This window comes from Electrophorus electricus, chromosome 3, assembly GCF_041902795.1.
Source record: "Electrophorus electricus isolate QZ-2024a chromosome 3, ASM4190279v1, whole genome shotgun sequence".
Classification (NCBI taxonomy): domain Eukaryota; kingdom Metazoa; phylum Chordata; class Actinopteri; order Gymnotiformes; family Gymnotidae; genus Electrophorus; species Electrophorus electricus.
Window position 1 is genome coordinate 31669491 of NC_137499.1, and position 17500 is coordinate 31686990.

The 17500-nt window shown below is 38.3% G+C and overlaps 1 protein-coding gene across 2 annotated transcripts in view; it reads right to left on the bottom strand.

Moving 5' to 3' along the window:
• usp43b (ubiquitin specific peptidase 43b) overlaps positions 1–17500 on the bottom strand; it is a 65069-nt gene that overhangs the window by 22474 nt on the left and 25095 nt on the right. The window contains exons 3-5 of one of the 2 annotated variants that reach the window (XM_027003396.3): positions 13039–13139; positions 5226–5318; positions 925–1060 (exon numbers count right to left, since the gene is read on the bottom strand). In XM_027003396.3, coding sequence (XP_026859197.2) covers positions 925–1060; positions 5226–5318; positions 13039–13139 — 330 coding nt within the window. The remainder of the gene's footprint in view (positions 1–924; positions 1061–5225; positions 5319–13038; positions 13140–17500) is intronic. The other variant, XM_081711106.1, reaches the window with a different exon arrangement.

Below are 17500 nucleotides of genomic sequence, written 5' to 3' on the forward strand. Positions count from 1 at the left end.
GTACTCCGGTACTCTGTAATGCCACTACGCAACTCTTCCCAGTTCTCACTCAGCAGGTTGCCAGTTGTGCTAATGTAAATATCCTTACTTTTTAATGTGCTGTGTTTTTGAGGACACAAATTTTCCTGTTTTTTCCTTAAATTTATTTTCTAGTACCTTATGTAGTATATCTGGTATTTAATTAATGTGGCTGTGTTCCATGTGTCAAGGCTAATGGGAAGTAATATGTAATATTACAGTAATATTTGGCTTTCCTGCCTACAAGCCATTAATGCTGACCTAACATAAGGTGCTGACAGGAGAAAAAGGTTTTGGATTTTAGACAAGTTTTATATTATGATTGAAATTCCATGACTGAAATGAAGGTGAAAGTGATGAAGAAAAATGTAAAAAAGGAAAGACTGGCTGATTCTTTATAGCAGATATACCAAACTCCTGTCCTGGAAATCTGCTGCCATGAAGAGTTTACTTCAAACCCTAATCGAACACATCTGATTTAGTTATTCAAGACCTTCAGTAGCATTAGAACATTAGAAAATTATACTCGTAAAGGCAGTGGATTTTATGGACTGGACTTGGGCTCATCTGCTCTACAAAGTACATGGACAAAGACAAGTGGTTCAATGCCAACACTGCCTACTCATTTATTTATTGCGTAATGCAGTGTCCAGGATTTGTGTGAGTAGAGGAGCCTAACTGGAAGGCAGTCTTACTGGATTCTTATCATGCCCTTCATACAGAAGTGGCCTCGGTTTCCCGCTCACTCCTAAAGAATCCCATTAGCATTATTAGTGTCACTGGCACGTTTGAGGACATACACGTATGCACAATCCTGGTTAGCAACAGCCCCCTTGCGTTAAACTGCGCAATGCCACTGAGGGTGTTAAACAAACAATGTGTGTATGTGAGTGCCTGAATTGCCACCTGGTCTGGGGAAATATTGCCCTCATCTGCCACCATCCTGCGCAAGCACGCCAGAGAGCCGAACAGAGGAACCGCCAGGCCCACCCTGAGATACCTCTGGCCCTTACTGCTGAACACCAGAGTCACGCACAACGGCCTAAACCCACAGGGATGCAGGCCGAGACAGAGAAGGAGAGAGACACAAAGACAATAAAAAGATCATTCACAACAGGTACAGCATTTTCAAACATGAACCTCTATATCATAGTATGATCTTTTTTTTCCCCCTTTTTTTTTTTACTTTAGAGTTGCAAGACTTTCATGAATAAATCAATACATTTAGCATTAATAATGCATAATTAAAATGACTTTTTATGGATAAGAAATAATGCAATTTATAATCCTGTGCATTTTTGAACAGGGCACTGTATCCCATCATCCTTGGGGAGGCACACAGGCACACACAGAGGCAGCAAAGTAGCATTAGCTAGGGCAACAACAATAAACCACATCTACTTAAGATGCATCTGTCTACGAATGACCAGTGTGGACTATGAATAAACAATGAGGTGCTGAGAATAGCTTGGGTGGCTGGGAGTGTGTGATAACCAGGCCACACAGTCATCTTGCCCTCATTTCCAGGCTAGCTGGAAAGGGACTCAGGGAAGTTTACTTGTTTGTTTGTAAGCAACTAATTTGACATTTGGAGTATATGACCAGGTCCATTATTATGTAATACCTATTTTACAAACAGGTTTCTTGTATTGTTTCAACTACTTTAAAATTTGTTGACACGTAGCCAGTTACAAAACAATTCACCAGTTCTGAGTTTATAACAAGCAGTTTTTGTTCAGTTAGAATCTAGCTAATATTAAAACTGCTGTTATCAAAACATTTTCACTTACAGTTATACCATAGATAACTTCCTCATTTTTCATATTGTTTGAAAAATCATAACCCTCTACTCTTAGTATCTAAAATTTAGAGCTTGAATTTTCTTCTCAAATATATGACACACCGAATCCACCCCCCCAAACAACAACAACAACAACAACAACAATAATGTAGTCAAACAAGCCAAAAAAGATTTGTGGCACTTCTGACGTAGGAAAATCTGATTTGTGGCTCATTTGTGCTCAACGTTCAGTGACTATTATACACCTAGGAGGACCACCAGGGGACGGTAAGCAGCGCAGAGTTTTTGGACTGTACCAAAAAAGGGAGTCACCTTCTCCTAGTACTGAATGGAAATACACTGTCGGTATAATTTTAGACTACCAGCTGCTGTCTATTAATCAACACTTATCTTTGAATAACACCATATTTTATTGCTATTTTATTGCTAAATAGAGAATGGGTTCCCTCTTGAGTCTTGGTCCTTCCAGAGTCTCTTCTTAATCCCCACCTTGGGAGTTTAGCTTGCCTTCTGTTGCCCTCGGCTTGCTCGTTATTGATATGGACCCTTACATTTGTAAAGCTGCTTTGTGACAACTTCTGTTTGTCACTCTCTCTCTCTCTCTCTATATATATATATATATATATATATATATATATATATATATATAAACAAACTTTACCTTGACTTGACCTATTATTCTACCTACTTTGAAATACAAAACAATATTACTTAAAGTGAAATGTCTTTCTCATAAACTTTCTCATAAACTAGGTCACACATTGCCTCTTATTACTGTGATTATTATTACAAATGTTTCCCAGATCAAAAAGCTTGTTCAGTAACTGTCGACACTGGCAACAGCAGCATCAAACTCACTTCATATAGTAATACACAATAGTGACATACACACAAAGCTCAACTTTCACATACAGATACCATTTACTGCAACAGAAATGTGTTTACATCCTCTCCTGGTATAATCCTTTCTCAATTTTGTAATATAACCTGCAATAAGCTAAGAACAGTAGTGTTTAATGTCACCGACAATACTACTTTTGAGGTTGAACACATCAGCAAGCTCATTGGCAACAGAACTGGCCTTTTCATTAATATCAAGTGTGAAGGAATACAAATGTAAATGAAATAGAGCACAAGTACTTTGTGTGTGAAGAGTGAGAACCCTAAAACTTTACTCTTCTTATATATATATATATATATATATATATATATATATATATATATATATATATATATATATACACACACACACACACACACACACACACACACACACACACACACACACGTACATAATTGACTGTTGGCTTGTGGGCACTACTGTGTATTCCCTTAAAAGTGACTATGTGCCCAGTGTTGTCTTAATGTGGCATAAGTTGGTAGTGCATAATAATGAGCTCATAACACTACTCAAGTAACTCAAGTTTAAGTTGGAGGTTAAGTTCAAGTAGGAGGTGGAAGTGATTGTTAAAACCTGTGAAATGTAGCAACAAACAAGCCCATAACTGAATCCTTAAGGTATACAATTAACCTGACATAAATCCTGTTTCACACAAACAGATTTGTATGTTCATGGACAACCACCAAGTCTCTGTAACAACAAACAGAGCAGGTCGGCATTTAATCAATCCTCACTGGCTGTAGGAAGTGTTCATAATGTTCTCTCTGGCTGTTTGAAACGTTCCTAATGCTGACTAATGACTCCATGCCACCAAAACTCAACTCTGTCTATTGAACAGGAACCTCAACTGGAATACCACGCTGGGGGATTCTAATTGTTTCTATATATATCCATATATCACTTGGGAGAAGTCAGTTGTGCTAACATGAGAATAACGGGGGGTGGGGGTTGGTTTAGTAGGAGAGATATACATAATGACTTGCATTTCTATTGCATATGTTTTGATGTTTATATGTTTGTGTGTGGCCAAGTGCAGCCTAAACAAAATGAAAACATGTGAATGAAATTAAGGGATGGCTATACTGCCTGTTTTAAAAGATATGTAATGAAATAGTTAATTTGTGCATGTTCACCTTGTGACAGAGCACAAGGAAATGATGGAACAGGTGTTTATTTTACTGTTTACAAATCACAGAAGGCACTTTCATTTAGCATAAGCCTCTAAACTAAACAATAATATAAGCGTCAGTTGTCTACACAATCTGTGTAGGCCTCTTATATGACTTAGGCAATGCAGAAGCAGTGAGTTGCACTGGTAGATGTTAAGAATATTTTTCTTCTCCAGTAAAGTTATATGTTTTCAGAGATTTGAGGTTTTCCAATGACAAAGATGATCTCTATTAATCTATCAATCTACTTATATGTGTGTTTGTGTGCGAGTCTGTGCATGTGCTTGAAAGACAGGAAAGAGAGATGGAGAAGAATGTGCTCCAAGCACAGCCTAGTACCATAACTAGAGTGTTCTGAGTGTGGGAGGGAGAGGCTGCTTGGTCTCGTGGCCATAAGGCAGGAATCCCAGAGAAGCAGTAAATCAGCACTTCTAATTACCAGTCTCACCTCCCCGACTGCTGATCTGCTGGAGAAGCATGTCACATGTACACTGCATGACAATATACCAGAAAAGAGCACTTGACATAAAAAAAAATTACTTGATCAAGAAATACAGGACCCGACATAAGCTTTTATTGTAAAAATATTATAATTTTGCTGGACAGTTGTGTGATAGTTTGGCCTACATTTAGCAATATATACACGTTTAATCTGTGTAGGTATTAAGTGCGAGTAATAATGAAATACAACAAAAACTACACGTGTGTGTTCACACATCGGCCTGTGTACAGTGTGAACAGTAAACTATGCATATCTGTTTGTGTTTTTGTGTCATGGCACATGTATACATCTGTGAGCATGTTTATATATGTGTGTGCATTAGTGTGTAGACATGTCGATGGGCTACTCCTCTAAACCGTTAGCAGGCCATGGTGTACATTCCCTTGCAGATCATGGTGCAGTGTGAGAAAGGTGGGGTGTGCCACTGGCTTGCAGTCTGAATGCTGCATTGTGTCTGACACAGGAGGAGCTGTTCCCAGAGCAGGGCTCTTCAACTTCAGCCTATTGTCTCTGCATAGAACCAGAGCTCTGGCCTGTTCCGTCTCTGCCTCCAGGGAAAGTACCATAAACAGATACTTCCTTTACTTCTATATATTATATGACAGGTAAGGATTCTGGTCATAATTATTACACAAGCAAGCTTGTAAATTAGTGATACTCTGCTTGATCACTCTTCATAAAAATCACTGATTGCTTAAATGTTAAGATGAAATACTAAAGGCTATGAAGCCATCCTCCAAGAGCCAGAATGCCTAGCTTGTTTGCATATAGGAAAAACAGGAAAGTATAATAGCAGATGATAAGACTCAGGACCAGCTACTGAGCTGTACTCACCTGGTTTGACGCAAAGGGATGGGAAGAGAGATGCACAAGAAAGGATCAAAGGTGTGACTCTGCTTAAGGCAATGTGGGCATGTCAAAGAAGACCTAAAGAAGACAAGAACAGAAATATACTGCACAGTGCTATCTGTCATTCAGCAAAATACAATGTGGTTCATTAAAAAATCCAATGTCCTACTATATTTGACATCAACTTGCATGATACTAGCATGTTACATTTGAGTATTATTACACTGTATATCATAAATAGTACACAAATGTCAGAGAGGAGTAATGTTAATTTCTAAAGAAAGTGAGGAAGCAGTGAACCTTTCAATACCCATTTATAGAATCAGAGAGATCAAAATACACACTATCCTCTCTTGAGATTCTTGTAATTTTACATTCGGTGATTCTCACAGCAAAACCTGACACATGCTCCAGGCATTCCATGTTACCATTTAGCTGAATGCACTGTAACAGTCAGTCCTTCTTTATAAACAGATGCAAAGATGCATCTTTAACAACTGGGACCAAGATTATCCTCAAATTTAACATCATTCTATTGCATGGCTCTTTCCACAGCTTGCACCTGACAACCCTGTGGAGAATGAGGATCACACACCGAAGGGGGGGGAGAAGCCGAAATGGGGGGGAGAGAGAGACTGAAAGAGAGAGGGAAAGACATGATCAGGGAGAGAAAGATTTAAGAAAGACTTATTCAGCTCCAGCCAGCTGCTTGCTCCTTTCCCTCTCTCTTGCTCTCTGTTTTGCTCACTTTCTTGCTCACAGTTTAGAGCTGTAGCTCACCCACAGATGTCTATTCCTGAAAGGGACACCAATCAGCTGCGCATGCTCCCTGCATACAAACAAAGCTGAGGCCCACTACAGCTGCACAGATGCTCAAAGCTGTGATTACTACTGACTGAAAGCCTCATGTTCCAAAGTATGTAGAATATAAGTCCACACATTACCATTAGATTTAAACACCCTAGGGTACACACAGCTACATAGGGCGGTCATAACTGGTCTAAATAGAAAACAGCCTAGTTGAGTGACGGGTAAAACAGAGTTTAATACACTAGACTTGTTTACCATATTTGGACTTAACCTTCTGGCCTAAAAATCAAACTTGTTTTACTTTACTTAATGGCAGTCCTTAATAAAGCAATGTAAAACAATGAAGCTGTTACATCAACATAGACCCCTTTGCACATTTACAGTAATGTGACAGTTTCCTCCAGTCACTCTTAACACTCTACTGAGGAGTGAGCAAGGACTCCTTTCAAGTTCCCTTCTAGCTGGCCTTTTCTTCCCTTCTGATTTTATTTACCTTCAGCATATGTTTCCTGTCTCCACCTCTCCTCAGTCCTGTCTCTGCACATCTTACCTAGGCCACCCCATGTATGTATCTCCACCCACATTACCATACTCACAGTTATTGGCTCAGACCCATTAGCACTCTAAATTTCCTGTTGTGTTTCTCATAATGCTGCGTATTTAAACCCCAGTGTGTTCAGGTAGCTTTGTGGTTGGGTTGGGCAGGATTTTACTGGTCTGTTCATGTGCCTTTCTGTTTCATTCTCACCTATTTGGTTTTGCCTTTTGTTTTCATGTTCAAGTATATGGAGGACACCGACATGGAGGACCTCCTCTATGAGTCAGAATCCAAGACTACAGACCAGCAGTGGCCATTGTGTGTGTTTACCTTTTTGCTTGCCACTGTCTCCTGTTTTATTTCCAGCTACCTTCAGCTGGTGGAGCCAGATGTGACAAGTAAGCACTTACTTTATTACAAATGTAACATTATTTACTACAAACGTCTTGTAGAAGTACAGAGGGGTATGCGGTCATCTACAATTTTAGCACATGAGACTGCTCTCAGTTCAGCAGTGATACAGATAAACTCCAGCAACACTGTTGTACCTGTTCCACCCACACCAGAAGAACACCTAATACCATGCCACTACCATATTGGCATCAGTGCTGTGGTAAGAATGGCCTGTCAGGATATCTGGTTAACAGTTAACTGCAGCAACACCCTAGTGATTAATGGATTATATTTATGGATTATGTTTAACAAACTGTGGATGGCAATAGATGGGTTACAACTGTACACCTATAAAATGTGTAGTATAAGTGTGCTCAATAAAGTGTCTGGTGAACGTAAGTGCAAGGCAGGCTTTTCCTGTGGGTGGGTGGTAGGTGGTGAGTTTTGATAAATTGTTAATGTAAGGAATATTTATAGTAGATACATATCTGTCTACCTGAGCTGGTTCAAAATATGTCAAAACAGAAATATGAGATTTTACTAAATAGTACATTTTCTATTTGTTTCAGTCAAGTGACTCTCATGCTCAGTAAATGCCTGGTATTGGCTGTATGCTTTGTAGAAAATGTCCTTGTGTAAACCCCACTTCCAATTATTATAAAGGATGGCAAAAAGGACATTCAAGTGAGCAAGCAGGTTTCCCCTATAGCAAAGAAGGAAAAATCATTCCTCTCTTATCCAGAAAAAAGAAAAGAGTTTGAGATGAAGATTGGTCTAGGCTGAAATGTTCTCTTATCAAATCCCACCTTTCAGATAATCATTGACAGATTTGTCTTCTTTTTCTTCAACTGGCCGTTTTTTTAGACAATTCATTTTTTACTTGTACTGAAGTCTTATGATTATTATACATTTTGATGAGATATGTAAATTTTTAATAAGAGAATGACAGGTGTAAATCATTCATGTGGGTTCTAATTATAGATGCAATTCTGATTTAATCATGACAGAATATTAAATGTGACTTGCAACGCGATCAGTACATAATAGAATATTCAACAGGATGCAAATAGTTATAGATAAAATACATAAAGATTAATAAACAGAGCACACAGAGAGATTTGAAATATAGCAACAGATGTTCTGAGAGAGATTAACAACTGTGCTGAGTCAAAACCAGCAATGATGGAAATCGCACTGAGAGAGAAATTCACTTTAGTAAAATAACAAAAGTTAATCTGTTACAAGATTACTGAACTTCCTGATATAATAGTCACAAAACGTATTCAAGTGAAGCAGGAAAGAGGCCATTGTGCATAGGTACCATTTTTAATTCTTGTGCATATTTACTTAGTGTGTTTAGTGATGCTGATTGACCTCACCACAGGTACAGGAAGTCCCAAACATGACTATTTAACACGCATGTTTGCGTGTTAAACCAACCACTTTAATAAACACCCACATTTTACTTAAATATGGGGCCTACAGTACCTATGCCGTGGACATGCATTTTACCACAATATTTAAATAGAAAGCACTCTGTGCACTCTCAGTTGGGCTTGACCAAACTTTACTTCCACTATGCCCAAATGACTTTTTGAGCATGGCACTAGCAGCACCAAGCTCAAACATTGGAAAGACACACTGTAAAGACATTTATGTGAACTCAATTCATGCAGCGTGGACCCATGAAACTTTACTTTCCGCCATGAAACATCGGCGGAAGAATAGTTATTTAAATTCCAAGCAGGATCAGGCAATTGGGCAATGAATCAGTGGCTTTTCCACACAGAGTCTTCTCCAACGAAGCAAGCTAAATATTCTCACCCACTTTTTCACACACATGCAGATACCAGAAATGGGCTGTGGAGCTCTGGATGAAATTGAACCCAGGCACACAGACTGATGTACCAGCCTCAGTGGAACATGGTTGTTCTACACTGGAGTTTTAATGCAGATTTAAGGCAGATTTAGAAACTGTGTATATAGGCAATTTTATGTCAATTTCACATTGTAGCATGAGAAATTGTAAGTCGTTCTTCTCCAGAAGGTGGTGCATGCCATGACCTCCTGTGGAGCTGTTCCATTTGTGATGTGAGCTCTTGTGCTGGAAACTGTATGTTCTGGAGAGTTTTGTTTCCCTAGCCTATTTTGAGCTGTCACATTTGCAGCAGCTGAAACCATCTTTTTGCAGAGCTCTACTTTTATTAAATTTGTGTAAAATCCAATCAAAAATCCAAAAGTTCACATGCCCATAACTTCAAGACCTTTATAATGTAAGTTCAGCTTGAGTCTTCTCCTTACAGAACAGTGGCAAACATTAAATGAGAAAATATCAGATGTTATCTTTCTACCTATCACCATTTAATGTGAATCTATCAAATCAATGAGCTTCTCCATGTCCCCACCATTCACGCATACAGCCCTACATCAACAGCAGGTTCAGACCTAGCAATAAAACTTTTTATATCATTGAGAAAACATCTGCAGATAATTTGGATTGGCTATTGACATTCACTCAAAGTTAGCTCCAGTTTCTTCATCTCCTGGGTGTTTTTTTAATGAAAGTAGCATAAAGCATAGGCAGAACTATAAATTCAATACCTTGATAATGTAAGACCAGCTTGAGAATGCTTTAAACTGCCTATGTAATCCTCTTCTTACAGATCAATGGCAAACATTAAATGAGAAAATATCAGATGTCATCTTATAAACTTTTTCTCAAAAGTCCTAGTGCCTTTTTCTTCAAATTCATGTGAAACTGATCGAATCATGTTTAACTTTGTCACAAATTCCACAAGCACACAGATCAGGGAAAAATGGAGAAATTTAGACTGTACTACAAAAAAATGACATGAAATAACCTCATGAAATAATCACTTATAAAATACGGTGTCAGTGGTCTGCATATAGTGGGAATCTTATAGCTAGAAGTAGTTCCCTTTGCAAAAAAAAAAAAAAAAAAAAAAATCACATGACCAAATTCTATAAAAAAGCTAATTATATAAATGAACAAATTCTATTTTAAAAATCTATAAATTCTATGAAAATGTCTCTGAGTACAAAGAGGACAGAGAATTCTGAAGTTAATATGGGTGGTTGAAGAGACAAGATTACACTGTTAATTGACCTATTTCATCATGTGGCACAGATACGCGACATAAACCTAGCCTAGCTACTATGTGGACACACCCATATGACAGCTGCAGAAGCAGAAAAGTTTGTGTTTGCAAGTTTCACAGCAGGGAGGTAATGAGCAGAAGAGTTCTGACTGAAAACTAAACCACTAATTTAACCAGTTCTGAGCAGATGGATGAGAGAACACAAACACACAAATGATGCCTGGTATAACTTCTATAAGGTATATATCTTAGAATTCGTCAGACAGTAAACATAGACTGTTCACTTTAATTAGTATTTAAAGTTTACAACTATGCAGGGCTGCACTGCATTGGTTAGCATGGTCTGCTGAGAGAGAGTGATAGAGAGAGAAGGAGAGAGAGAGTGTAAGAGAAGGAGAAAAAAGGGAGTGAGAGAGAGAGGTGAGGGAATGGTATTGATTTTCAGACTAATGGCACTATAGAAAAACAGCTCTTCCATATTTCATTAAACTCTGATGTTAACAAGACGAATTTAAATCACTGTCAGTACCCATCACCACTTAATGCGAATCCATCAATGGGCTTCTCCATGTTTACCATTCACTCACACAGCCCTACATCAACAGCAGGTTTAAATCTAGTAGGGAAACATCTTATATAATTGAGAAAACATCTGCAGATAATTTGGACTGGCTATTGACATTCACTCTTTGGCATACAGCGCAGAACGCTTGAGGTTCTTCATCTCCAGGGAGCTTAATGGTAGTAGCATAATGCATAAAGGTAGAACTAAAACAGAAATATAAATAGCAAGCATAACAGAGATTAATAAATTTTTTATGTAAGAGATGTGTAGCGCTGCTCACTATGATGTAATCCTTAGTCCTTCATGGTTACAGAGAGCATTATTTTAACATTTACAGTGATTGTACAGTTACATTGTTAGTTAGAGCAGATTAACTCAGAATCTGCCATTCATACAAATAATTATCGTGTCTCAGTTAGTATTCAAATGTCCCAGCTGGATGAAAACCTCTGGTTCCACTTTCTGGCAAAGGGTTCCCTGAAGCTCAACCAAAATAAAAAAATAAACAGGGAGAAAAAAAGGGGGAAAGTAATGTTGTTATAACAGTTTATGGCAGGATGAGAGATAGCGACAGGAAGAACAGAAGAGCACATTTTCACTCACTGTGATGTACCATGTGGGGTTTAAACATACAGCCAGATAGGCATTGATATAAGATGGTTAAATCACTGCCTACCTTTAATATATTTCTAGCTGGCCTGTTAACACTATGTACATGTTAAATTCATCACTGATGAGCAACTGGACTGCTTTTTGCTTTGCATGCCAACTGGCTATGCCAAATATTCTTTCATCTTGAATTCTTTCATTCCTCAATGCCAACTACCAAATATGCAAGCACTCACGTAAAAGGCAAAGAACATGGGTGCAGCTGCAGTATATGGAGCCCCGACACACACACACACACACACACACACACACACACACACACACACACACAATCATTCCTCACACCACACCCATACTGAGTAATTACAACTCCAACTTTGGTGAAATAAGGAAGGTCCACTTATCCTCATTCCCTTAGGACTCTCAGATATATATTAATACCATTAGCATTAGTTTAGAAGAGCTAGTTCTGGTAATTAAGGCATAATCCAAGGATTTGAGAGGAATTAAGTTTGATATGGGAACAATGGATGATATTCTCAGATGGCTATTGTGATGGAAAATATTATCCGATCATGTATGTCCTATTTTCTTTATTAAATTACTCTTTTAATCATGTCTGACTTGCTGTTTATTCAAATTTCCACCACACTATGCAGATATCTATTGGGAATTCAAAGTGTCTAAACAAGTTGATAAATGAGCGAATGCATATAGCTGGAATACTAAAGCAAGGTGATGGGTAGCAAATAACACAAAGGTCATTGTTTTGCTTCCCAGGGCGCAAACATACTATAATTCTCATAGATATGCAAGTGGAGAATAGTGTCTGTAAAAATATGTCTTGTAAAGTAAAATGTGAGATGAAACCATTCAACTTCAAAAATTAAACTATTTCACTCACATCTTAACATTTTTATTGCACTATTCTGACAATTACAATTCAGTGCCTATATCACAGTACAAAGCCTTTACTTGAATGTCCCATTTCCAGTTAATGGCTATGTGTCAGAAATGATCTGGATCCTGTTTATGATAAAATTGGCTGTGGTGTAGTTAGTGAGCAAATCAGATTATTAGTGGTCTTCAGAGGCTTCTGAATATTTGGAGGGAGGTGTTTAAGGCAACTCTGGAGGAGGGTACATCAAGGGAAGAGTTTTGCTCTTGGCTTAAAAAAATGTAGCTTGCTGTCAGAATATGGTGCTGGCATGCTGCTCAAAGGAAGATTAAAATTTGCAGGGATAAAGGCAGAGATCTCTCGTCATATCAAAGCACGTTTCTGAGAAAGCAGACACTTGGACTGCCCTTGAACCCACAACCTTTTGCTCATGGAATGCCCTGAAAATCTAACAACTTGCCTGGATCAGCATCAGCTCTTGTCCTTGCCATCTGCTCGACCAGAGTCAACCATATTTAGCATGTTACTGTAAGAAATACCTCGCTGGAGAAAAACGAGACTGGAATGGGGCACTTTGCTTTTTACTGGGATAAAGGAACTCAAGCCAAGCTTCTGAAATCTCCCTCGCCCCAACACAAAAAAGGTTAATGTGGAATGTAAAATATACAGTCCTGGAATTAAGGGCATAACACTCTGCCAAGTAAGATAGCTACAATTCCTGCACAGCTTGCAGAACCTCTTTTTAATTTGTTACTATGTATTAGCAATGTATGAGGCAATGAGGTGGCCCCTGCTGAGGTGAGCTTTTGGAATGCTCACCTACATAACATGGCTGTGCAGTGCAACAGTGACACTTAGACACTCACTTGTACTGGGCTTGGAAGTGCTCTTGAACAAAGCTGTGACATACACAGGTCTGGTGCTCTGGAGACTCTGATGCTGGTATTTCTTCTCCCCCAGCAAGACCCTGAAATAAACAACAGAGTTTAACACAGAAACAATAAAGGGTTCAAAAACACTGATGTGGGGAGAAAAAAGGCTAGAGACATGGTATTTTATAGCATAATTATTTGTCATGACTACAACCTACAAACACAAATGTTAAGATTAGATGAGTAAAGCCTTTGACATAATTTATACAAAAATCAGGTCTCTCATGACAACAGGAAACGTTTCTTGACAAGATCAGTTCAAACTGATCGTGCTTTCATATAAAATCCTAGGTTGCCTTTACAACTTTATATTCACCACTTTGTGTGCTTGCTTGTTAACAGAAAATGCTCTTCAAAGGCAAGTGAAACAGCTGAACTGATCTGAATTCTAGCACAGCCAGTGCACATCTTGTCCTTATAGTCCTAGTTTTTATTTAATCACCCTGAGACTGGCAAGATCTGCTTATGAGACAGATAAAGACTACTGGTACAGCTCATCACTGAGCCACTCATGACAGGCATCCAAACTAATAAGGCATGTGGAAAAGAGTTGGAGGGTGAGAGGGAGGACTGCTTATCATCATCAATAGTGTATTGATGATATAAACAAAAGCAATACAACACTGAGTTTTGGATGAAGCTTTACAGAAAACTACACCAGCAACACTATTCAACTCTGTAGCTAGGGAACAGTGAAATGTAGAACTGTGAGAGCATGCCAAGGAAACAAATACATTTATGTTGCACAGTTACAACAAACAGCAGCAGGAAAGTGTTTATTGTAAAATGTATTACATTTGCCAAAAAATGGTATTGGCGCATCATCATGCCTTACAATCCTAACATATTACTCAACTGATATCAACATATAGAAGGCGGTGAGGTACAGAGTGCAGCTCTCAGCACAAGACAGAAGAGCATATTGGATTTAAAGGTCATTTGAACGAAGGATTTTTTAGGGCTAGGTGATATTGAAAATTAATTATCACGATACAACCTTTTTAAAATAAATAAATAAATAAATCAAATCAAATCACCAATTGGCTGATGTAACATTTTACTGATGTGGAAATCTGAAATTTGAATCAAGTCATTTAATGCATAACATTTCAGTGCTTGATGTACATTTTCCACATTTATAGCCCACCCTCTGTATGTGTTGCACTCTGGTAAAGAGTTTCCGGTCAAAAAATTTGAAATGTTCTCTAGTACCCTAATGGTTGCTCCTGTATCAATCCAGATTTTAACAATCCAAGAAATAAAATAGCAGCTGTCAGCAGCCGAGTGGCAGTCAGAATGCAGGACTTTTATTTCATCAGAATGAAGCGCTTTCAAAAGCTGAAAAGTTAGTGGGCACATCATGTTTCTATGGTTACAGTGGTTAGTTGAGCCATTTTTCCTATCAACACAAAATGTGCTCTAGGAAGTGCTTTTCCATGCAAAATGTTACAATCTGAATTAGTTCTTTTTCCCAGTTATTATCACATCTCATAGGCATTGGGTCACGTGTTGGTTATCACATCCTATTACACAGTCCTATTTTACCTTCATTACTGTGCAAAAGTAATGTAAAGACATTACAGGATATGATGACATCCCAGAAGCACACTATTGTCTTGGTACTTTTAGATACATTTTACAGTTCAGGTATATTCAGCTTTAATTGTTACCAAAAGGTCACACATTCTTTTTATAAAAATGCAACGATAGATGCCAAAGGCTCAAATTTTAGTTTACTAATTAAAATATGATGTTGAAAATTCTGTGAATTTCCCCAATGTGCGGCTATGCAGTCCCATACTCAGCAAACTCCGATGCACTGTGTGTCCTGATACCTTTCTAGTCAGCATTAACTTTTTAAAAGCAATTTCTGCTACAGTAGCTCTTCTCTTAGATCATAACAGACAGAGGTTCACTCCCCATGTGCATCAATGAGCTTTGGGTGCTCATGACCACACTGGTTGTCCTTCCTTGGACCTCTTTTGGTAAGTTTCACCCTCTGCATATCGGGAACACCCCACAAGACCTGATGTTTTGGAGATCCTCTGACCCATTCATCCAGCCATCACAGTATGGGCCTTGGCAAAGTCACTTAGATCCAGACTTGCTGCCTTATATAATCGTGCCCCTTGACAGAGGCCACTGTAAGGTAATCATTGTTATTCACTTCACCCGTCAGTGGTTTTAATGGTGTGGTTGGTCAGTGTAGGGACAATCATTTGGTGCTGTTTGCTGACAGTAATATTATTCATACAAGCATAAATTTTTAAAAAGTGTCAATCTTACTTGGGATTATAAAAATCTAATTAATGCAAAGTTACTGCAATAAATCTTGGTTAACTGTTCACAGTGAGCCAAAATGGATACAGAGAGATCCATCTGTACTAATTTGCCTTGATGAACAATGTCAATGAAATCACAAACTTATTCATTTTACTGAGATAAGTCTTTTTTGAAACAATACTGGCACTAAACAATGAGTTTAACTTTAAATAATATTTACCTGATTCACAAATTGATCTCAGAGAGAAATTCTAGTGCATAAATAGAAACAGAAACAAAAAGTCCCAGGTTGGCTACTGAGACATAACTGCTCCCTCCTTTAAAAGTAGGTGTAAACAGAAACTTTTAATTTGTAATTGAAAAGTGATGTCCTCACCTCCAAGTGTGAAACTTGTATTAATACATTACCCTGATAGAAAGACTGATTTGTCAGTCAGTAAATAAAGCAAAATCTTCTAAAGTCTCAGAAAAGCTGTTTTGGATTATATACTATAGGGAATGTACATTCTCTGTCTGTCTGTCTTAGGAATGTACCACTGCTCTCTCCTACCCAGAGTACCTTCACTCTAAATGTCTTATCTGCCCCTCACATTTTCTTTCTGCATCTCCTTTCTCACTCTGTTCACTCCCTGGTCTATCTAATACTCTTTAGCCAATAATTAGGGCTCTGAAGTGCATGCAAGGCAGTACCCAAACACACAATGAGAGACAAAAACACTGCTCGCTCTCTCTTTAACGGCTGCTTGGGCTGAAGGGTTCAGCAAAATCTCTCGTGGTATTAAAGTGCTTGTGGGTCAAGTAGTTACATGCTGCCAGCTGCAACCAAACGAGCTTTAGCAGCTTGATTTAAAGCAGAATGCTGGGGCCCATAAATAGGTGATTTCTAATGAGAACATCCCTATTCAGCAAACTAAGGAGAAATACAGGGCAAATCAGGTCTTTACTCCAGCAGAAGTCACAGATATGGTACTCTCAATTTCTAGGCAATGCAACATTGCTCGGAAAAACAGACCCACTGCTAAGGAATGAGCCCTCCTGCTTGAGGGATGTCCATCACTTTTTTTTTTTCATAGTCCTGTAGGCTATGAAAACCAAGACCTGAGGGATTCACAGAAGCGTGAACATTTGGTAAATAGTGCAAGTTAGTCAGGATTTCTTGCTGACATATAAAGAAAATATGCCTCCCTGCTCACTGACAGTAACATTTTGCCAAATTTAATGCATCTGATAGCACCCCTACTGCCTATTCTGCTTAGATTCCCACACAAAAGTTGTAACCATGCCCCACCATCCTTCCCACTGTGGGAAAGGCACTGTTGCATGAATACATTCCAATGATTCCAATGTTATCTTTTCAGAGAGAATGAAAACACTTCAGAGCATTCGTTTTGCCTTATCACCTCAGTAAATTCCCTTGACCAGCCAACTCACTGTGGTAAGTGGGAGGACTGAGGTTTCATATGATAACAGATTCTACCGCATGAGTGGGAACACTTTACTGTAAGGCATGTATGCACACACCAACATGGTCAGTGACAATGTCTGAATGATTACTTCAGGTTAGGGCAAAAGGTATCAAGTTAGGGCAAGAAACAGTGACATAGGATGTTTCTATTATTTCATATTATGAACAAGCCTGGTAACCCATAGTACAATGTCCAAATCTAAAATTAAGATGACTTAATGAGGAATAGAAACTTGAGAATACCTTTTAACTATTACCCATTAAAATTATAAGTAATTATCACAAGCATAGATAGAAATGCTTCAGAAGTTAAAATTTTGAGCTAGTTTTTGCTACACCTTGTTTTTCATAGAGACAATCAAACCTTTATCAACTATGCTGCAGTTTGAGAAAGATTATTAGATAGACTTGCATTCACTTGCCCAAAGTGACTACAAAGGCTCAAAGAAGTACCAAGAAGTACTGGAATGTGTACTAACTGTAAAATATAAATAAACGCAATATATGGGTGTTGGGCATATGCGGGTTTTAGAAATATAACCACCTATGTTGGCTAAATCATTAGGACAAATGGATTTTTCAAGGTTAATGATGAATTAGCCAGGATTTATACATGACACAATAGGATAATGTAAAATAACAAAGGTT